At 45.8% G+C, this 23,534-nt stretch overlaps 1 protein-coding gene across 2 annotated transcripts in view; it reads right to left on the bottom strand.

Moving 5' to 3' along the window:
• ARFGEF2 (ADP ribosylation factor guanine nucleotide exchange factor 2) overlaps positions 1-23,534 on the bottom strand; it is a 100,410-nt gene that overhangs the window by 40,765 nt on the left and 36,111 nt on the right. For both annotated transcript variants that reach the window (XM_003483981.4, XM_005654245.3), the window contains exons 8-21: positions 22,712-22,863; positions 19,321-19,451; positions 17,914-18,148; positions 17,177-17,276; positions 16,294-16,433; positions 13,808-13,916; positions 12,943-13,126; positions 9,704-9,815; positions 8,964-9,169; positions 5,951-6,035; positions 5,676-5,847; positions 4,647-4,798; positions 3,242-3,370; positions 1,760-1,918 (exon numbers count right to left, since the gene is read on the bottom strand). In XM_003483981.4, coding sequence (XP_003484029.1) covers positions 1,760-1,918; positions 3,242-3,370; positions 4,647-4,798; positions 5,676-5,847; positions 5,951-6,035; positions 8,964-9,169; positions 9,704-9,815; positions 12,943-13,126; positions 13,808-13,916; positions 16,294-16,433; positions 17,177-17,276; positions 17,914-18,148; positions 19,321-19,451; positions 22,712-22,863 — 2,066 coding nt within the window. The remainder of the gene's footprint in view (positions 1-1,759; positions 1,919-3,241; positions 3,371-4,646; positions 4,799-5,675; positions 5,848-5,950; positions 6,036-8,963; positions 9,170-9,703; positions 9,816-12,942; positions 13,127-13,807; positions 13,917-16,293; positions 16,434-17,176; positions 17,277-17,913; positions 18,149-19,320; positions 19,452-22,711; positions 22,864-23,534) is intronic.

Genomic DNA, 23,534 nt, shown 5'->3' with positions numbered 1-23,534 from the left:
ACTGTAAACTGGCAGTAGAGGCTTGAACTGACTCACGCTGGAGTTTAAGGCACGTTTCTTAGGTGGGATTATGTGCTTCCATCAGGGAGCATATAACATCTGGTTGTCTCTCCTTTCAACATCTTTTTATTTTGACTTTAAAAATTTTATTTATTGGAGTTCCCGTCGTGGCACAGGGGAAACGAATCCAACTAGGATCCATGAGAATGTGGGTTCGATCCTTTACCTCCCTCTGTAGGTTAAGGATCTGGCATTGCCATGAGCTGCGGTGTAGGTCGCAGACATGGCTCAGATCTCACATGGCTCAGATCCCACTGAGCCACCAGGGAGCTCCCTCATCTTTTTTATTTTTTAGGGCTATACTTGTGGCATATGGAAGTTCCTGGCTAGTGGTCAAAATGGAGCTGCAGCTGCCAGCCTACACCACAGCCACAGCAACACCAGATCTGAGCCTCATGTGCGACCTATGCTGCAGCTTGTGGCAACGCCGGATCCTTACCCACTGATGGAGGCCAGGTATTGAACCTGCACCTCCATGAATACTATGTCAGGTTCTTAACCTGCTGAGCCACTATGAGAACTCCTTATTTTACCTTTTTTTTTTAGGGCTGCACCTGCAGCATATGGATATTCCTAGGCTAGGGGTCAAATTGGAGCTGTAGCCGGCAGCCTACGCCACGGCCATAGAAACGCAGGATCTGAGCTGTGTCTGCAACCTATACCACAGCTCATGGCAATGCCGGATCCTTAACCCACTGAGCAAGGCCAGGGATCGAACCCGCAACCTCATGGTTCCTAGTCAGATTCGTTTCCACTGTGCCACGGCAGGAACTCCTAGAACTCCTTATTTTAAATGGCTACACAACATTCTAAGGAGTGGTGCACCACAATTTTTTTTTTAAAAAAGGAGCACTCTCTCATTGTTAGGACATCTAGGCTACTTCTAATTTATTCTTTCCCTGGAAAAACTAAAATTTCAATGACTGACCTTTCAAACATGTTTGTATACATGAATAATTACTTCTTTAGGTGAGATTCTTAGAAAAAAAATTTTCTTTTTTTTTGGTTTTCAGGGCCACACTCGCAGCATAGGGAGGTTCCCAGGCTAGAGGTCTAATTGGAGCTATAGCTGCCGGCCTACACCACAGCCCAGCAAGGCGAGATCCAGGCCACGTCTGCAACCTATAACACAGCTCATGGTAACGCCAAATCCCCGAACCACTGAGTGAAGCCAGGGATCGAACCCACATCCTCATGGATCCCAGCCAGACTGTTTCTGCTGCGCCACTGTTTCTAGAGCTCCAGAAAATGGTTTAAATAAAAACGTGAACCACTGGCAATCTCCATAATGGCTCACTGGAGATGCTGACCATCTCTTCTTTGATATAATTAGGAGAGAAATCGGGCTCCTGGCTTTGTCCTAAATCTACTTACTGGCAGTAAGAGTGCTCAGGAGGTACGGAAGTACTTGGGAGAAGTGGTGGTGACGTGGGAGGAAAGCTGCCACGACGGAAGTGCGGACATGGGCCGCCAGGGGCGAGAACACCTTGGGAGGTGGTGTATCTGAGGCATTTCACCGGCTGCAGCCCCAGAGAGCCTGACTCTCTGATACATGAAGTATTGGAGGAAGAGACAACACTAAGAGTTAAAGTTGGGCTTGACTCCGGAACAATGTAATCAACCAAAGAGAGACCGAATGAATCCCAGGAAGCTGGGCTCGTCCTATGAAAAGGCAGTCACCAGGCTGAGAGACACACACCTCATGCCAGGAGTTCCCGAGGTAGTTGCCGTCGGTGTGAGCCACCGTGATGAGCGTCTTTATGGTGTCGATGTTCTTCTGCTTCATTTCTGTGATGCTGGAGCTGGCGGTCAGCAGGGAGAAGCGCGCGAGGGCCTGAACGTAGGCATCTCGTTCCAGCTGTAACAGAAGCCGAGAGAGAGGGCTGAGATCCCGCCCTGAGCAAGACGCTTTCACGGAGCAGGGCCTGAGCACCAGACTCTGATGCCTTCCACGCACGTCGACAGGCTTTATGCTCATTAACAGAGCAGTTACTCCACTGCTGCCCTCCTGCTACCGGAACACCCTGAGGTGGCTCCCTGCACGTGTTTGAGAACTAGCCTCTCCTTGCAGCTGACCTCAAACTGATGTTCCATGTTCCATTCCCTTTGGCGGGAGTCGGGGAGGAATCCGCTGAATGCTAAGAATGTCACAGGAATGCTAATTTTGACAATAATCCTACAAGGTAGATCTGTTTTCTCAAGTTTACGAATGAGGAAATAAAGGGGGTCTCAGGGAGAAGACAGTGGAGCCAGTGTTAGCCTAGAGAAGTAGCAGAGCTGGGGTTTGAAACTCAGATTGTCTAACATCAAAGCCTGGGGTCTTGGTACAGAACAAAATGTGTAGCTGAAAGATAAATTGGAACAGAAGGTTGAGTTCTTCAACATAAATGAGTGAAAATTCTTTTTTTTTTTTTTTTTTTTTTTGTCTTTTTAGGGTCGCTCCCGTGGCACATGGAGGTTCCCAGGCTAGGGGTCGAATTGGAGTGTTGCTGTCGGCCTAGCCAGAGCCACAGCAACGCGGGATCTGGCCGCGTCTGCAACCTACACCACAGCTCATGGCAATGCTGGATCCTTAACCCAGTGAGTGAGGCCAGGGATCGAACCCGCAACCTCATGGTTCCTAGTTGGATTTGTTTCTGTTGTGCCACGACAGGAACGCCAATGAGTGCAAATTCTTAGTGACTTAGAAAATGATACACACAGTTGACAACTTCCTGATTTCATATCCGTTTGAAAATTGTATTTTGTTTATTTGCTTGAATTTTTCAAGATTCAAAAGATTTACAGACATATTCATTTTGCATTGAACTATGTATTTTCCCCAGAGAAGATCTAGAAATGAAAGAAATTATAATAATAAGCTAATTTTAAAAGGAAAAACAGCATTTTAAGCATCAGGGCAGGCAGGCAGCCAGATGGATAGGAAGGCTGTTTTGTCAAATTCAATCAAGTAGCGTGGGGCCCACCTACCTTCAAAGGTTTTAATCCAAATCTTCCATTTTTTCCCCTTAAGGAAGTTGTTGCCAGCACAAATCTGTGGGGCTTCCTCTCAGTGGGCATGAGCAAGGAGGTTCTGAGACGGATTTGGCTAAGTGGAAATGTCTGAGGGTTTCTAAATTTTGCCAGATCTGAAGGAACACAGCCCACCAGCATCTCTGGAGCTTTGCTAACTTACACCCACCTGCATTCCAAAGATGCAGGCGATCCGGATTGCACATCGGATGCCTTCCAAACACAGGGAGGCCACTTCAGTGTCGTCACAGTTCTGCAGCCCGATGCTGTAAGCTGCCAGCAGCGGCGTCCACACCAGCTACCAAGGAAGGAAGGTTTCAATAACATCTAGAATTTCAGTGGGAAAGAGCACCTGGAAGCCACACTGTTAGTTATGAGCACAGCCAGGATGCCAAGTTGATTCATTCACAATATAAAAGACTTCCTCCTAAACTGCGGTCAAAGTTATCACTACAGGCATGCCATTCACAGTTCTAAAGAAAGGATGGTAACCTCGTGGCTAGTGCGCAACCACCACGTCTACCCGTACTTACGGCAGACGGCACTAATTAATCAGAGATCACACTCCCTGCTGAGCCTAATCAGGGCCTGAGAAATCCTTTACATAACGCAGCAGGCATCCACTACCAATCAGAGGTCGGCGTACAACGTAAAATCTATAAGCCACTTATGTTCTATCAACTCAGTATACTGATTGAAAGGTCCCTAATTCAAATTATTCAGTTTTCTTTTCCTTCAATTTTCTTGTGAATTCCCTGAAATCACAAAAATCTAGAATGGATCAATAGGATATTAACTGTTACTGCAAAAACATCTCAGAGAAAATGGGAGTGCTGTGTATTTAGAACATGTATCTTTTCTAGATCTTCTTTTTTTTTTCCAAGGTGGCACCTGCGGCATATGGAAGTTCCTGGGCTAGGGGTCTTCCCAGAGCTGCAGCTGCAGGTCTATGCCATAGCATCATCAGATCTGAGCCACACCTGCAACCTGTAGCTCATGGTAATGCCGGACCCTTAACCCACTGAGTGAGGTCAGGGATCAAAACCACATCCTCACGGATACTAGTCAGGTTCTTAACCTGCTGAACGACAATGGGAACTCCTCTAGATATTTTTAAAATCGAGAGACCTCAGGATATTTTACTTCTATCTGATTTCACCTGATAAACCCTGAGGCCACTGAGATGAGATGTCACAATAAAACTGCCTCTTTTGCCTGAATAATTATTAATTCATTCAATTCCCCCAGCAGGCCTATAGCACCTTGTATTTGTCTCCATCTCACAAATGATGAACAGAGAGAGGCTGAGTAACCTGACCAAGGTCACAGGGCTCCAAAGTGGCAAAGGCAGGGTTCAAACCAGCTGTTCTGACTGTAGGGCCCTGCTGACGCATCTCCAGCATTATCAAAGGGCTGCTAGGAAGGACTCGCTTTAGTTACTCTTCAGTAAGAAACACCCAGGCTTGGTCTTTCCTCTCCGCAGTCTCGTTACCATTATACACTCACTGGTGAGCTTCTGGTCGGTCAACACTAGAATCCAGCTTAGCCTTGTCCTAACGTCTCAGGACACTCACTTTGAACATTGGCCGGACGTGGTCCAAGTGAGTGGCACTCGTAAACGGGGCTTTGGCGTGGCTCACAGCCTCCATCAGAGCTTTGGCTGTTTTAGCCATTTGCTCCATCTCCAAATTGTACAGTAGCCGCCGCTGCTTTTCACTAGCCACACCTACAAAGAAACAAGAGAATAAGAGCAACCAACACTCATTGAGTGCTTGCCATGTGCTGGGCTCTGCTGCACAAGATTTATAACAATTAACTCACAAATCCTCCTCAAAGACCACTTAATGAGTCTGCTACAAGTATTGTTACCCTTTTACTGATAGGAAACGAGGCACAGAGACGCTAAGGAACTTGCAGGGTCACACAGCTGATAAGCGATACAGCTGGGACTTGAATCCCAGCAGTGTGGGTCTGGAGCCTAGGCTCTACCCCACTACCCTCTTCTGCCTCTCAAATTAAGAATGATAGCTTCACAGGGCCTAAACTAAGAGAATTCCAATCAAAATTGGCACAATCACCATGGCTATTAAAGCAAAGTATCTGTTTTGTTTTTCTTACGCTTTTTAGGCTGCACCTGCAGCGTACGAAAGTTCCTGGGCTAGAGGTTGATTCAGAGCTGCAGCTGCTGGCCTACACCACAGGCACAGCAACACCAGATCTGGGTCACATCTGTGGCAACTCCAGGTCCTTAACCTGCTGGGCGAGGCCAGGGATTGAACCTGCATCCTCAGAGAGACAATGTTGGTTCTTTAACACACTGAGCCACAACGGGAACTCCTAAAGCAAAGTTTTAAAGAACATTTCTTGGGGTAATTTTGTTCTCAGATTATTTTAAGTTTCCTCCTGTAACTAATTACAAATCTAGCAAGAAGATAAGTGATATTATGAGACAGCCAACATCATCATAACTAATTTAATCACATTTCCCATTCAGTAGCTAGATATGTAAATTACATTTATCACCAGGGAACTTAATCATAATCACGCATTCTAAAACACTCAAAAATTGGAATTAAGAGAAATAATTTGCCATTAGACCTTACTCTGCTTAGTAGATTTGGTTGCAATCGTGTGTTCTTTTGTTTCTTTCATTGCAATTTTCTTGCCTTCTATCTCTTCATAGATGCTTGAGAGATATTCTTCAGGCAGATCTTTACTGTCATTGATACCCCGATTCATTTTAATATATTGCTCTTTTGTCATTTTATTTTTTACCTGAAATTTAAAAAAATTAAGGAATCATTTAGGAGACACTCCATGGCTCAAATAAAAGTCTTTATTTAGCTGCTACAGAATATGAATCGCTGAAATATTTTACCTGAGGGCTGTGCAAGTCTGTAGTTAGCATGATAATGGAATACGCTAGGACATAGGCGGTGTCGGCGCTAGCAAACAGGGTTTGCCTGGGAAAAAAAAAAAAAAAAAAAGATTCCAGATGTGAGAACACGCATGGTGACGAGGCTGGGAGGGTCCCGAGCTCGAGGAGATGAGCTTCCCTCAAGGCGGTGGATGCTCCACGTGGTGCTTCTATCAACTGGAACGACGACCATGACTCAGAGGGCAGAAAGGCTAGTCAAGAATATGGTCACACGTAGACTTCCTGGAATGAAGCCGTTTCCAGTCAGTTTTTTAAGATCCCTAAGGAGCCTCTGGGGCCAGGGACTAGGTGAAGCAAGTGAGGGCTCCCCACCCCCCACCCCCTCTCCCCAGTGCACGACCCCAAGAGTTTGCCCCGTCAGTGCCTTGCTCACCTCACCTTGGTCCTGTTCCTGACAGCATCTACTTTGTGCTAGTCACCTGGCAGACAGACGACTAAAACTCCTGGATAGTTTTAGCTACTTAAAGTTTACGTTATCCATTGTAATACTCAACAGCAGACACACAACGGAAAACACTTATGTTGTTTTAATAAACAATATGTTGGTGAAGTCTGACCTTTTTTGCCTTAGGCAAGAAAAGACAAAAACTTGCAGACGCATAGCTCTGAAATAAGTGAGGCTAAAGAAAACTTGTTGGAGGTCCTGTTGTGGCTCAGCGGTAACGAACCCCATTCGCATCTATGAGGATATAGGTTTGATCCCTGGCCTCACTCAGTCGGTTAATTATTTGGCGTTGCCAAGAGCTGTGGTGTAGGTTGTAGACGTGGCTTGGATCCTGTGTTGCTGTGGTACAGGCCTGCAGCTGCAGCTCCAATTCTACCCCAGCTGGAAACTTTCATATGCTGTAGGTGCAGCTCTAAAAAGAGACAAAGAAAAGAAAAACTTGTCTGTCCCAATAGCCCCCACAGGAAGAGAAGTTCTGAAGTACACAGTAAAAGATCTGTATTCTAATGAGAATTTTAATTGGGTCACATATTTACTGATGAAGGGATGAAGACCAAGGTCTCTAGGTCCACACAAGAAATACGTTTAAAGTAAACAACATCTAATTACGTTTCCACTGCAAATTCTAATACCTGTTTGGTTAAAATGACCAGATGCCACCTTTGCTGACCATGCCACCTCTGGGCGTCAGCTTGGAGGATTGGGACCAATGAATATAAAAACCAAGTTGAATCGAGAGGCAAAACTGTTAGCAAAAATTTCCGGAGTTCCCGTCGTGGCGCAGTGGTTAACGAATCCGACTAGGAACCATGAGGTTGCGGGTTCGGTCCCTGCCCTTGCTCAGTGGGTTAACGATCCGGCGTTGCCGTGAGCTGTGGTGTAGGTTGCAGACGCGGCTCGGATCCTGCGTTGCTGTGGCTCTGGCGTAGGCCGGTGGCTACAGCTCCGATTCAACCTCTAGCCTGGGAACCTCCATATGCCACGGGAGCGGCCCAAGAAATAGCAACAATAATAACAACAACAACAACAAAAAAAGACAAAAAAAAAAAAAAAAAATTTTCCACATCATGTTCACAGTATATTCAGACATCCTTTTTTTTTCCTTTTTTTCCCAAATGGCTACACTTGCAGCATACGGAAGATCTCAGGCCCGGGATTAAATCTGAGCTGCAGCTGCGGCAATGCCAGAGCCTTCAACCCACTGTGCTGGGCCAGGGATTCAACCTGTGCCTCTACATTAACCTGAGCCATTGCAGTAGGATTCTTTTTTTGGTCTTTTTAGGGCCACACTTGTGGCATAGGGAAGTTCCCAGGCTAGGGATTGAATTGGAACTGTAGCTGCAGGCCTAGGCCACAGCAATGCAGGATCCAATTTAGTCTGCAATCTATACCACAGCTCATGACAATGCTGAATAATTAACCCAGTGAGTGAGGCCAGGGATCAAGCCCTTGTCCTCGTGGATACTAGCCGGGTTCATTACCACTGAGCCACAAAGGGAACTCCTGCAGCAGGATGCTTAACCCACCATGCCATGGCAGGAACTCTTTTTTTTTTTTTTTTTTGGTCTTTTTGCCTTTTCTAGGGCTGCTCCCGTGGCATATGGAGGTTCCCAGGCTAGGGGTCTAATCGGAGCTGTAGCTGCTGGCCTACACCAGAGTCACAGCAACGCAGGATCCGAGACGAGTCTGTGACCTACACCACAGCTCACGGCAATGCCGGATCCTTAACCCACTGAACAAGGCCAGGGATCGAACCTGCATCCTCATGGTTCTTAGTCGGATTTGTTAACCACTGAGCCAGGACGGGAGCTCTGGCAGGAACTCTTACATGCAGACATTCTTAACTTCACGTTCAGGGGGAAAAGCATAAGCTTTTGATGAGACAAATACATATTCAATCCCGGCTCTGCTACTCACTAGCTGATTAATTTCTGGCCAGGTTGCTCAATCTCACAGAGCCTGTTTCTTCACCTATAAAATGGGATTCTACTCCCAGGCTTACCATTAATTTAGCTCTCTTTTCAATTTCTAATTCCTACAAAAACAAGAACTATACCTATCAAAAAGGCCCCAAGGTGAAATCATGTACTTAGGCAGGTTTTATTAATTACAGAGCCATTTGGTAACTTGCTCATCAGCATGTGATCAAAGAAAAACTAAAATCCTTGAGATTTACTCCATATATTAAGTTAGGAGCGATTCAAGTTCCTCTTCTCAACTCATAAAACTGTTCTTTCATCACAATTAACGTTGTGGGCTCTAGCTGTGTAGTCCTGGGCAAGTTACTTAGCCCCTCTGGTCCTCAATCTCCTTTATAAGGGGACACAAACAGTGGCTGTGAGGTCTTATGTGAGATAATCGCTTAGCACATTGCCTGGCACGTAGTGAATACAATTTCGTAGCTCAGCACAGATTTAGAAAGGTTAAAATCAACCCCCAACCACAGCAAGACTGGTGCTGTGAGGAAGGCAAAAGATGGGGTGGAAGGGACTTAAACAGGGCACTCACCCCTGGTTGCACTCTATGTATCTTGCAGCAAACTTCTCCATTAACCGATCGATCTTCTGGGCTTCCCCAGGTAGGCGGAAACCTTCCAGAAACGTCCGCAGGGCTGAGACAAACTCCTTGTCACAGAAGTCAAGTTGGTCCACATAGGCATACATCACCTCCTTGTTGAACTTCATGCTTTCTCCCAGAAAATCACCCACTTGGGTCTGAAACACACACACTCATTCACACCTACAAACTATCAAATATAAACACCCAGTGAAAGACACTTCTGTCGCAGTGGGGACCTGGCTCTAAACACCCAGAAAACCCGGACTGCTAGAAAAGCCAGGCGACTCCCAGAGCCTGCCCACCCACCCACCCATTCCACGTTCAGCCTGTCCTGCCCACGAAGGAAGAGGAGGAGGCACAGGGGACTGAAAAATGGAGCAATGATGGGGCTCCCTAAGGAGGGAGGCTGGTTGCAGAAGAACAGCCAGAAGAACAAGTTCTAGCAGTCAAGGGACACTGTTACCTCTGACACCGGCCCACCAAATACCTAACCACCTGTCAGGAGGCTGGTTTATTCCCGTTAAGGAGCTTTTTGCAACACTGGCCAAAGGGATAAATAGGACTGCTATAAGCAGGGGTATGGACAATAGCTATGCACTCAGGGTCAGCCAACCTCTAGGTTCAAGCCAGTAATGGTCTCGGAATCACATGACTAAACCTGCATGCAAACGCACAATCCCTAGTCTTACGGAATCGAGGCGATCCTCCTGGTGCAGGAATTGGGCAATGTCTTCAACTGACGTTCCCAGCATGCCCTGCTCCTGAAGATACTGGATCCCTCTCTTGGGTTTCTTGTTGAACCTGTTTCAAGAAGAGATGGGACACAGGTTGCTTATTTCAAAATCTGGAGGATGGAAAAAGCTGGCCTTTGAGGCAATTTATAGCAACACCATGAACGAGTTATCCCATGTCAACTAGGACGGTCCTGTGTGTCCTGGTAGCTTTTCTCAATTTCACCTTTTTTTTTTGTTGTTGTCTTTTTGCCATTTCTTGGGCCGCTCCCACAGCATATGGAGGTTCCCAGGCTAGGGGTCTAATCGGAGCTGTAGCCACCGGCCTACACCAGAGCCACAGCAACTCGGGATCCGAGCCACGTCTGCAACCTACACCACAGCTCACGGCAACGCTGGATCCTTAACCCACTGAGCAAGGCCAGGGATCGAACCCTCAACCTCATGGTTCCTAGTCGGATTCGTTAACCACTGCGCCACGATGGGAACTCCTCAATTTCACCTTTAATTTCTGCCCTAGTTATAACACAATCTGGTGGCTGTTCCCCAGTATCATTCTCCGCTTCTCCAACACTAATCAAACCTAGATGTTTAGCTGGGCACACAACTACTTAAAATTAACAACTACACTTGAAATTAACTACACTTTCCTGTCTCCCTTAGACAACGTACAGCCATGTGATAAAGTTTTGGCCAGTGAGATAAGATCAGAAGTGGTGTGGGTACTTCTAGAAGGATTCTTCAACAAAGCTAACTTGGCTGGGAAGTATACATTTTCTGTTCTTCCCCAGAATATATGGGTGATGACCGGCACTTCAGCAGTCGTCACAAACCACGAGGCAAGACAGAAGATGAAGACTATTCAGGACGGTGAAGCGGAAAGATGCAAGGAGCCTGGATCTGGCGCACGGGAGCCACTCTGACAGCCCTAGACTGCGCTCTTCGGGATTTCCTCCTTTCTGTGTTTCCTGTTACAGGCAGGCAAACTATCCGACACCTAAATTCAACCTGTTATTATTTATCAGGCCGTGTACTGGGGAAAGCCATTCATGCATAAGCACAAACTGGGGCAAAGGCTGTGAGGAAAGGGCACGACCATGGTGCCGGGCAGACTGTCTCGGGACCTGTACAAACAGGGTGGTTACAGGAGGCCTCTCTGAGGAAGACATGCTTTGCCAAGTCTGAAAGGTGAAAAAGATTCAAAAATATTCCAAGCAGGAGTGCAATGGTGAAAAGAGCTTGAGGTGTACAAGGGACTGAAATGCACTATGTAACTCAGGGGTGCTGGAAGGAGAAGGGGTCAGTGAGGGAGGCTGGAGGCTGGACTAGGCTGTGGTGAGGAAACAGGAACCCTGGGGTGACCTCAGCCAGGGGAGGGATAAGACCTGATTTAAGTTTTTGTTTGTCTGTCTGGTTGCTTTTTAGGGCTGCACCCACCACATATAGAGGTTCGCAGGCTAGGGGTTGAATCAAAGCTACAGCTGCCAGCCTACACCAAAGCAGCAGCAACACGGGATCTGAGCCACATCTGCGACCTACACAGCAGCTCATGGTCACACTGGATCCTTAACCCACTGACCAAGGCCAGGGATCAGACCCACATCCTCATGGATACTGGGTGGGTCCTTAACCCACTTAGCCACAATGGGAACTCCTGACTTGAGTTTTTAAAAGATTATTTTAGCTGCTATGGGAGAACTGACTGGGGGGGATGCAGGCATGGTGAGGGTGAAAATAAGATCTATACTTTAATAAATAAATGAGTATTATAACGCCAACCTTTAAAATAAACTGAATTTACTAAGTTAACTAGTCATTTAAAAGTTGGACAGGACATTAGCTTGTGTGTGTATATATTTCTGTGTATAAAAAGATTGGAGGAGGGGAGTTCCCATTGTGGTGCAGAGGATCCAACTAGGAACCATGAGGTTGTGGGTTCGATCCCTGGCCTCACTCAGTGGGTTAAGGATCTGGCGTTGCTGTGAGCTGTGGTGTAGGTTGCAGACATGGCTTGGATCCCACACTGCTGTGGCTATGGTATAGTCCAGCAGCTACAGCTCCGATTAGACCCATAGTCTGGGAACCTCCATATGTCGAGGTGTGGCCCTAAAAAGACAAAAGACAAAAAAAAAAAAAATTGCAGGAGGAGTTCCCATTGTGGCTCAGCGGAAAGGAATCTGGCTGGGAACCAAAAGACTGTGGGTCCAATCCCTGGCCTTGCTCAGTGGGTTAAGGATCCAGCGCTGCTGTGAGCTGTGGTGTAGGCTGCAAATGTGGCTCAGATCCTATGTTGCTGTGGCTGTGGTGTAGGCTGGCAGCTGTAGCTCCCATTTGACCCCTAGACTGGGAACCTCCATATGCCAAGGTGTGGCCCTAAAAAACAAAAAACAAAACAAAACAAAAAACAACATTGCAGGAGTTCCCATTGTGGCACAGCAGAAACAAATCTGACCAGTATGCATGAGGATGTGGGTTTGATCCCTGGCCTCACTCAGTGGGTTGGGGATCCAGCATTACCATGTACTGTGTTAAAGGTCACAGACACAGCTCAGGTCTGGCATTGCTGTGGCTGTGGCTCTGGCTGTGGTTGTGGCTGGCAGCTGCAGCTTCAGTTCGAGTCCTAACCTGGGAACTTCCATATGCCACGGGTGTGGCCCTAAAAAGAAAAAAAAAAGATTGGAAAGAAACGTTAAGATTTGCTAGTGATTGTAATGATAATGATGTGGTTATTTGGGAGAATATCCTTATTTTTCAACAATGTAGGGCTAAAGCATTATGACAGCCTCAAATTACTTTAAAAAAATACACAGATAATGTTATTATGGCAAAAGTTAATTCTTCTGTATGTCGAAATTTTTCTTTTTCTTTAAAATTCTTCTAATACATAGAAAAAAAATGTTACCAGTTGTAATTTCCTCTAGGTAGTAACTTTACGAGCAATTTTAACATTCTTGCTCTATACTTTTCCGCATTTTCTACATTTTTTAAACTAGGAAAAAAAAAAAAAGAAAAAAAAAAAAGACCGCCCAGCAACCCCACAAAGCTATTGAATTTCTCTCCTTCACAGACATGCAGTCGGCCCGATTTGCTCAGGCCTGGCCACAAGGCCAGCACTGGGCTTTTGTAACAAGCATTTCGTCTTGAGGTGTCAGTGCCAGGTTCCCAAGAGATTCGACTAGAGCAACAGCCACACTCACAGCTCGATGCCATGTTCAATCATCTCCTTTTGTTGCTTGATGACCTCAAACTGCTCCGGGTCATCCTGGACGGCTGTCTGGGTCCCCGAGGACACCGTGGACTCCATGGACGTCACACTGCTCCGTCTCGCCAGGTCAAGGCCTTTCCCGTCCCCCATTTCCTGATCCGTGGGCCTCTCCTGACCTGCGATGACATAAAAGGAAAGGAAACCAAGTAAGCAGATGGGACGCACCCGGCTGAGCTGAGGTCTGGCTCTGCAGGTCCTTTGCCCAGACCTGTAACAATAACGTTTGTACTGCAGGGTCACAAGCACGCAAGCTCGACATCACTCCGTGAGTTACTTAACAATTTACTTGTTTGTGGGACTTGATAAGCTAATGCTGAAATTCACATGAAAGAATAAAAGCCCAAAACCAGTCACGACACTTAAGGAACAGTAAACAGGAGGGCCCATCCCAGCAGGTATCAAAACTCACTGTAGAACTCCAAGCATTTGAAAAGCATGGTACTGGTGCAAGAACAGACAGATCAACAGGACAGAGTAGAAAAGGCAGAAACAGACCTTTGCACATGAGGGAAGTTGGTACATCATAAACGTGGTGCTTCACATCAGTGCGGGAAGGAGAGACTACTACTAAAAAAATGTTGGAATAACTGGCTCTCCGTTTGGAAAAATGATGTTAGAGCATGACTCAGATTATTCCCTGTAATTCCAGATGGATTGAAAAGCAGAACCTTTAAGGTACTCCAGGTATTTCTATAAAGTCGTTTGCTAATTCTAAGACAATAATACCAAGACGGCTTGTCCCAACAGTCTTGAGTAGCCTATTGTGAATGGGGGAGGCTGCAGCAGAGATCTCTCACCGAGGCTGGTCTGGTGGTTGGGATTCACATACAAGTCTTTGCTCCACTCTACCATGCACTTGAGAATGGACACGAGGCACTCCAAGCCTTTCTTCCTCAGACTGAGCTCCTAAAGGACAAAAGGGACACAGCACAGAGACTTAGCTGATAAATGAAGTGCAGACATTTACAGGGCTCTGGAATCCTGTGAGGACACGAGATGACCACTGACACTCGGTGCTATTAAGTACAACACCCAAGGAAAAGGTAACAGGTGATATCAATATTGAGGGCTCAGTGCAGAAATTCTGAATATCTTTTTTTTTTTTTTTTTTTTGGTCTTTTTGTCTTTTTAGGGTCGAACCTGCAGCATATGGAGGTTCCCAGGCTAGGGGTCTAATCGGAGCTGTAGCCACCAGCCTATGCCATAGCCACAGCCACGCCAGATTGGAGCCGCGTCTGTGATCTACACCTCAGCTCACGGCAATACCAGATCCTTAACCCACTGAGCAAGGGCAGGGATCGAACCCGCAACCTCATGGTTCCTAGTTGGATTCGTTTTTGCTGCACCACGATGGGAACTCCTTTTTTTTTTTAACTTTATTTATTTGTATTTTTAGGGCCGCACTTGTGGCATATGGAGCTTCCCAGGCTAGGGGTCAAATCGGAGCTGTTGCCACTGGCTTACACCAGAGCCACAGCAACGCCAGATCCAAGGCGTGTCTTTGATCTACACCATAGCTCACGGCAACACCTGATTCTTAACCCAACTAAGCAAGGCCAGGGATCAAACCTGTGTCCTCATGGTTACTAGTCAGATTCATTTCCACTGAGCCATGACAGGAACTCCCTGAATATCTTTAAAAGTGTTCATTACAGACTCCCTAGCAGCAAAAATATGGGACATGTGCTTTCCTAAAATGAAAAATATTATTTGGATTTTAAAGGGAAGTTCTCATTCATTGCTCGTATATTAAAAAACAAACAAAAAACAACCAAACACTTAAAACACCATTTAAAAAAAAAAAAATTGAAGTTCTTAACCAGTGACCCTAAAAAAGAAAAAAGAATCTTATGCAACAAATAAATCGTTGTGGATACATTATCCCCTTGACAGCCGCAAACACATTTCATTTTAAGGGTTACTCTGCAAGTAAACAAGAACACTGATTTTTTTTTTTAAGTGGCTTTTTTTGGGGGCGGGGTGGGGGGGACCTGTGCCTACAGCATGTAAAAGCTTCTGAGCCAACAACTGAACTCTCGCCACAGCAGTGACAATGCTGGATCTCCACCCACTGTACCAAAAGCGAACCCCCACAGTAGCACTTCTTAAATAAAAAGTGGAATGCGAGTTGCAGATAACCTTTTAACAAATGTGAATACTTCAGACTCAAAACGGCATCGAAGATGGCACAGATGGAGTTCCCTTCGTGGCTCAATGGTTAACGAACATGACTAGAATTCATGGGGATGTGGGTTCAATCCCTGGCCTTGTTGAATGGCTCGGGGATCTGGTGTTGCTGTGGGCTGTGATGTGCGGTGCAGACGCGGCTCAGATCTGGTGTGACTGTGACGCAGGCCAGCAGCTCTAAAGCTTCGATTAGACCCCTAGCCTGGGAACTTCCATATGCCACAAGTGTGGCCCAAAAAGAAAAAAAAAAAAGAAAAAAAAAAAAAAAAAAGGCACAGATCTCTGTGAATCTAATGACAGCTATGGGCCTTTGATGTAATTCCAGGCAGCTCACAGACTTTTCCACCAGTTCATTCAGAGACCTCAGGTTAAGGATCCTACTCTCTGTTTTTGGCCCCACCCACAGCATTCGGAAGTTCCCGGGCTAGGATACTCAGGCCATAGCAGCGACCATGCCAGATGGTCCTACTGTCTCTGGAGGCACTCTAGCAAAAGGCAACTTCCTTTGCTACTACTGGAGACTGGGACCTTGTTTTCACATGATCTGTGGAAAGAGGACAGAGTGAACTCACTTCCCCCAGGTCTCAGCTCAGGTGTTGCCTTCTCAGGGAGACGACCTCAATGACCCCATTAAAAAATGGCACCACCCTCGCCTCAACGCCCCTTCTCCATTGTCCCTATTTTATTCTTCTCTGCAGCTTACTCCTTCATTGTCTGCTTGTAAGTGTCTGGACCAGTGCAATATGCCCACGTACGTGTATGTTTCTTCGCTGCTGTATCCCCAGCACCAAGGACAGTGCCTGGCACACAGGGGCGTTTAATAAAATTTTTTTTCTGCTTTTTTTAGGGCCACACCACAGCACATGGAAGTTCCCAGGCTAGTGGCTGAATCAGCACTACAGCTGCTGGCCTATGCCACAGCCACAGCTCAGGGTAACGTCAGATCCTTAACCCACTGAGCGAGGCCAGGGATCAAACTTGCATCCTCATGGATACTAGTCAGGTTCGTTTCTGCTGTGCCACAACAGGAATGCCTGTGAATATTTATTGACACGGGTGAACTTTAAATATAAATGAGTGTTCTCAGTGTTTTTACCTGCAGAGGTGTCATCCCCAGCTCGTGTCCACTTCTTCCCTGAGCGATTTTGGATAAATCATTTACGAGGCGCTCAAAAATGTTAGCAGCATTTAAATCACAGTCGTAGTTGACATAAATGTCTACAACACACTGGGCATCTTGGAAAATAACACATGAATATTAGAAATCCTGTTCAAACACAGCAGTTACGTTCTCTTATTAAACGAGATTCTTTGGTCAAAAACTTTCCCCAGTGAATTACTAACTCCAGGTGGACACAGGCACTCAGGAAATGTACGTGGGAAGTACCAGGAGTGCGGGAGGCCCTCTTCCTAGATCCGCCCTGGCATGAACTGAAATCTCGGGCCGCTCATTCCACCTCTCTACAGCTCACTTTCCCTCACCAAAAAAGGGAAAAATAACTGCCCAATCTACCTCTTTCAAGTTGTGTAACTTTTATGAAGTTAGGTTTGATGATAGATGCTCGGTTTAGAGCCACACAACTGTACGGTGTAAGGGAAATCCACATTCACCTTAGCAGCCAATCAAGGGCTACAGCCCAATACCTGGGACCCTGTGACTTGCAATCCATGTTCAGCCTGTAGGCAGGGTGACAAGTGCCCTGGTTTTCCAGGACTTGGGGCTTTCCCAGGATGTAGGACTTTTTGTGTTAAAACCAGAGAGCCCTGGGCAAACCAGTCTGAGTGGGTCATCTTCTGAAGAAGGGGAGGTGGGGGGGACTAGGTGTTAGGTTAGCGGTACCCTCTAAGGTAATGACTTTCTCAGCACTTCGAACTCTAAAAGGAGGAGCTGACGGTCTTAATCTGGACTCTGGAGAATGAAAGCATCCGAAGAGTTTCTGAGCAAGTCAAACAGCTGAGCACCCACAGGGTGAAAATACCTGCACAGATCCTTGTCAGAGTCTGAATGACCATCCACCTGTGCTCAAAAGAACTTGTTGATGTTTCTAAAATGTTCAGGAAAATCTCTTTGAAAAAGACCTATATAACAAGAAGAAGATAAAGAAAGACAGCAATTAACAGACAGTTTAATTTAGGGCTCAAAGACCAAAGCCTCTGAAGAACAGGCAGAGCCTATGAGGGACGCGCCCGGGCAGAAGGAGACGGGTGCACATGTGTGCTGAACAACAGCCCCGGTGGGAAGAGCTAATGCAGCAGGACCCTGGTGCACGGAGAACACGGCCCCATCACAGGGTGCAGCTGCTCCTGAGAAACCCAGGAGCTGCCACGTGGAAAGACAGGACTGGGGTTGTAGTTTTTTGAGAGAAATCAGAAATCTAGATTTTCATGGAGAATCTGATTTCTCAATTTGGAAACTAATTCAGGTAATTTCGAATAATTTATAGGCTAAACAAATACGTTTCAGAGAGTGAGCCCAATACAAAGATCATACAAGCTAAACCTTTCATTATAATGAAAGGCATATAAGACTTGGGGGCCGTCAGTTTTATGAAAAGGTCTTCTCTTGCTAAAAAATTCTTCTTTAGGGTACCAGTAAGTAGACTGTGTGACTCTAGTTCCTGGTGACTATGCTACCAGCAGTTAACTCATCATGTAAAAGCATCATCAAATCTTAAAAAAAAAAAAAAAAAAAAAAAAATCAATTCTGAGTCCATACCTCTATCTGCATCTTCAGGTGCATTTTAAAGTTTGAAAGAAGAGTAAGAAAAATGGCAAGAGAGAGCTCAAAGACATCAGGCACTGACGAGACACCGTTTTTGGACAACGCGACACAGAGATATTGCTTGATTGCGTTGATGAACATCTCGTGGGTCCTGAAGACGGGGCCGGCGTTCTGCAACACGGAGAGGAGCAGCTGCAGGGACACCACCTTGGAACGAAGCTCGTGGGACCTGGCAAAGAAAACGCGCAACAGTGACAGCACGACAGCACTGAAAGGCCAAGTTTTCATAAGCACGTTTCACGCCCCTGCCAGCGAGCAGGACATTCCGAGCAGCCAGGGAGTCAAGACTTGGCAACAGCATCTAAATGTCAGGAGAACAAAAGCAGAGGGCACGCAGAGGGTTCACACAGAACCTACAGGCCCTGTGCAAATGAGTACTGCCAAGTCCTACTACTTCTCTCTCCTCGTCTAAAGCAGAGAATAGAGCAGGAGCCAAATAAGTGCACACTGACTCGGGAAAGCTGGTTCTTAACAGAACCAACTGCTTCACATCAACCAGGTGATGAGACTAAAACATCTGTCCTGCTGTATCTTTACTGTTTGTTTGTTTTTTAATTTTGGCCGCACCCTAGACAGGTGGAAGTTCCCGGGCTAGGGATGGATCCTGCGCCACGACAGCAACCCAAGCCAGTGCTGGGTCCTTAACCCATTGAGCTGCCAGGGAAGCCCCTGCTCTACCTTTAGAGACAATGAGAAGAGTGCCTTTAATCCACCTGCCTCCTGCTCCCCATTCCTGGAGGGGAGGGAACATTCCCCTAATGGTCATCATATTCTCAACAGAGGGTTGAGGATTATTATTAGTGACTAATAATGATGATGATGATAGTGCCCATAAAACTCTCATCAGTGCAAGGCCCTGTGCTGGGGAAGTCATTCTATCATTTCATAGAACTGGTCCTGTAAAGAGATTTCCCATATTCCCATTTTTCCGATGAAGTTCAGTAGCTCATGCGGCCATGGGGTTGGTCTCAAGTGAGCCAGGGCTGAATGCAACTCCCCATGGCTCCAAAACTTCTGCTCTGACAGGCCGCAGCACCGCTGTCCTCGTATCAGATCCTCCACTCTACAGGGGTGACTTTCTGGGTTGACTCCGGGGCTTACATCTACATTCCTGAAGCAGAAATTTCCAACGAGGGCGGGAGAAGGAGGTTTATAAGCATCCTGATGGGGACCCCTCCCCATCAGATTAAACCCATGAGTCAGGAAAAAGAGAATGAATGTTCAATATACTGATTACTTTTAGCATGTAAACCAAGGAAAGCAGAACTGGGGGTTCGCAGAACCCCAAGATCCTCCTGGATTATTTGGGTTATAGACAGCCAAGAGCTGCGGTCTACTTACTTTGGATCTGGAGGGCCTTCACCAAGGGGTTTCATGGACAGCTTGCAAAGGGAGCGAAACACCAGGAAGGCATCCTTCTGCAGAATGTGAGAGAACCTCGCAGCCACTGGATGTCCTTGGGCATCCGATTCCTAAGATCAGAATAAAGATCAGAAGAACCAAAGGGGCCAAATGAAAGGATAACTCTTTTCAATGTAATTATCTCATGGAATTTGAAGTGTTTTATTCCATGGGGAAGTGAGGGATGTAGGGGAGGAGAAGATATGTCAAAACAGGAGCTTATGGGGGAGTCATCACAGCAATTCTAAAACACGTTCCTTGTCCTTCCAAAAGGGGGTGTGGATAGTTTAACATGATAAGTGAGCAAATGTTAAACCATAAAAACCCAAAAGAAATATAGGTAATTATTCATATTAACGTGAGTAAAAAATGTATTTCTAAGAATACTACTGCAGAATAAATGGGGAAAAAAATAACAGGTGTTTTAAAATACACTTTTAAAAAGTAAGCTACACTTTAAAAATTCTTTAAATAAATATTTGTAACACATGATAAAGATTAATATCTTCAACATATAAAAAATTCCCATTATGGAAATATGGAACTCTAGTCCCAAATGAAAAACAGGCAAAAACACAAGTGAGCAATTTATCAAAAAATGCAAATGACAGGTAAACCTAAACAACCTTATTACTAACTATTAAGAAAGTATCTTTCTCCCGCCAGACCAGCAAAGATTTGAATGAATGTGACTGCACAAGTTTTTTTGGGGCTTTCTGTCTTTTAGGGCCGCACCCGAGGCATATGGAAGTTCCCAGGCTAGGGGTCCGATCAGAACTGTAGCTGCCAGCCTATGCCAGAGCCACAGTAATACGGGATCTGAGCCGCATCTGCAACCGGCAACACTGATCCTTAACCCACTGAACGAGGCCAGGGATTGAACCTGCGTCCTCATGGATGCTAGTCAGGTTCGCTAACCGCTGAGCTACGAGGGGAACTCTGTGACTGCCCAGTGTTAATGTGAGAAGGGGAAAATGAGTGCTGAGAGTCTCCAGGTGGGTGGAAATTCAAGCACTGTCTTCCTGGCAGGCTAATTTGATATCATGGAACAAAAGTCTTTTTTTTTTTTTTTTTTTTTTTTCGTCTTTTTGCTATTTCTTGGGCCACTCCTGCAGCATATGGAGGTTCTCAGGCTAGGGGTCTAATTGGAGCTGTAGCCACTGGCCTATGCCAGAGTACAGAAACGCAGGATCCGAGCCATGTCTGCAACCTACACCACAGCTCACGGCAACGCCGGATCGTTAACCCACTGAGCAAGGGCAGGGACCGAACCGGCAACCTCATGGTTCCTAGTCGGATGCATTAACCACTGCGCCATGACGGGAACTCCGGAACAAAAGTCTTTTTTTTTTTTTTTCTGTCTTTTGTTGTTGTTGTTGCTATTTCTTGGGCCGCTCCCGTGGCATATGGAGGTTCCCGGGCTAGGGGTTGAATTGGCGCTGTAGCCACCGGCCTACGCCAGAGCCATAGTAACGCGTGATCCGAGCCGCGTCTGCAACCTACACCACAGCTCACGGCAACACCGGATTGTCAACCCACTGAGCAAGGGCAGGGACCGAACCCGCAACCTCATGGTTCCTAGTCGGATTCGTTAACCACTGCGCCACGACGGGAACTCCATGGAACAAAAGTCTTAAAGCTTCCAGCTCTTGACTCAGCCATGGCACTTGCAGGAACTGAGTGTAAAGAAAGAATTAAGGATGAGCACAAGATCCACCGAGAAGGATGTTCACCGTAGAACTGTCTCCTGTGGTTAAACTGAAATAAAGCCTAAACCTAACAGCAAACTGGTTAAATAGATTATGGTAATCCATGACAGGCTTTGACATGGCTATTAAAAAAATTAGTAAGAGGGAGTTCCCGTGTGGCATAGTGGAAACAATCCAACCAGGAACCTCATCCTGAAAGTGATTCATATCTGGAGGTGGGGCCTTTGGGAGGTGATCAGGTCCTGAGGGATGGGATTAGTGTCCTTATTAAAGAGGTTCCAGAGTTCCCTTGTCCCTTCTGCCACATGAGGCGAGAGTAAGAAGACAGCTATGAACCAGGAAACAGTCTCTCACTAGACGCAGAAATTGCTAGTACCTTGATCTTGGACTTCTCAATCTCTAGAACTTTGAGAAATACATTTCTGTTGTTCACAAGTTACCCAGTCTCTGGTGCTGTTATAGCAGCCTAAACAGACTAAGACAGGGGCAAAAACTGGTTAGGGGATGCAGGAGGGAGGGTCTTGGGGGGAGGTTGGAAAAAAAATCTTATTCTTTTTATGTATAAAGCACAGGTACACATATAGTATATAAAGAGGTGTATCAATTTACCAGTGGCTTTAAAATTTCATGAAGAGGGGTAGTGATTAGAAAAAAGAAATACATAAAAAGGCTCCTGGGTGTGTGTGTGTGTACATTTGTTCAAATAAAAAGTTGAGAGGAGCAGAAACGAATTCGACTAGGAACCATGAGGTTGCAGGTTCGATCCCTGGCCCCACTCAGTGGGTTAAGGATCTGGGGTTGCCGTGACCTGTGGTGTAGGTTGAAGACGCAGCTTGGATCTGGCGTTGTTGTGGCTCTGGCATCGGCCGGCAGTAATAGCTCCAATTAGACCCCTAGCCTGGGAACCTCCATATGCCTTGGGTGTGGCCCTAAAAAAAAAAAAAAAAGATAAAAGGTTGAGAAACACCGGTGGAAAGGTCAGAAAGAGAATGGGTTCAGGCAGAATGTTAGTATCATACTTCTTCCTGTTTTGAATGTTTACACACAACATTTCCAGGAAAAACAACAACAACAACAAAAAATGTAGCAGACATATCTACATATCTTTCAGGGGCCTGAAAGGATGTTCATAATATACCTTAAGTTTAAAGAGCAGGTTACAAAACAGTATATTGTGTTATTTCAATGGTAAAAAACATGGAAGGGAGGGGAAAACCTAGAGGGGTGTGATAAAATGTTAACAAGGGTTATCTCTGGGTTAGAAGATTATGGATGACGTTTATGCCTCATTTTTCCTTCTGTTTCCTTATGTTTCTATAAGGAATGTACCACATTTCAGGAGAAAAGAAAAAGGGCAGGAACTGTACGTTTTTAAACGTCTGAATAAACAACAATGCTATAAGCCACCGACATTAGCCCATTCCAAGAATGGACCCCACTAATACAGAGACTAGCAGAGCAGGGGATGTCGCTAAAAATCTGAAAGGGGCGTGGTTTTCACTCGCTTCTTCTGATAGCCTTAATTCCTCAAGAAATAGCAAAAAGACAAAAAAATAAAAAGTAAAAAAATAAATAAAAAAGTAAATGTCGAACTGACTCTGACAGGAGGACCACCAACATACCAGATTATCTGCTGATGACAAGGACTGCCTGTCGTCCGCTACCCCGTTGGTCTGCGGGTTTTCGTCCGCTGCTGGGGGGACGGCACGCTCCTGGCTCTCCAGCTCACCCAGGACCCTCTCGGGCTCTGTCAGACCGTGCTTTTGTGCTGCTTCTTAAAATACAATGCAAAAGTCATCACCAAGTTAGTACTTACCCTAAAAGGTGACCTGACACCCAGAAGAAGGTATTCATAGAACTTACAACTATTGCTTTTTCCCTTTCCTTGCACCACTGCCCTGTGACTGGCATGGTTCTGAAAAAGGCTAAGCCAAAGTGGTGCTTTGGTTTTAGGTGTCTACTACCCACGGCCCCACTCCCAGGTGGCTGCCTCCACATTGTGGTCCATGTCAATGGTGCCTCCAGGACTGTGCACTATAGCGGTTCTGCCCATCCCTACCTATTTTGGAAGATTAGAAGCAGCTAAACATAAAGAGCATAGATTTTTAAAAAGGGCTATTAATATAGGAGTTAGAGAACAAGAGTCACGTCAGTGAAAAGAATATGACTGTTATGATAGAAAACCTCAGTGACAGGGGAAAAAAATTAGACCTGAGCTTCCTGGCAGCCATGTGAAAAAGGAAAAGACAAAGAATTAAATGGATTTCATCATTCAATGAAAGAAAGCATGTTTGACGGTTAGCAGAATAGTTAAACTCTATGAGGAATTTACCATGTGTATCTTTATACATATATAAGGGACAGCACAAACAATTCAGTAATAAGCACAATCTTCAATAACGGTTTCTGTTTTATTTTTATTTTTTGCTTTTTAGGGTTGTGCCC

This window comes from Sus scrofa, chromosome 17 (assembly GCF_000003025.6).
Source record: "Sus scrofa isolate TJ Tabasco breed Duroc chromosome 17, Sscrofa11.1, whole genome shotgun sequence".
Lineage (NCBI taxonomy): Eukaryota > Metazoa > Chordata > Mammalia > Artiodactyla > Suidae > Sus > Sus scrofa.
Note: the sequence above shows the minus strand (reverse complement) of the source record. Positions and strands in the feature narration are given on the sequence as shown.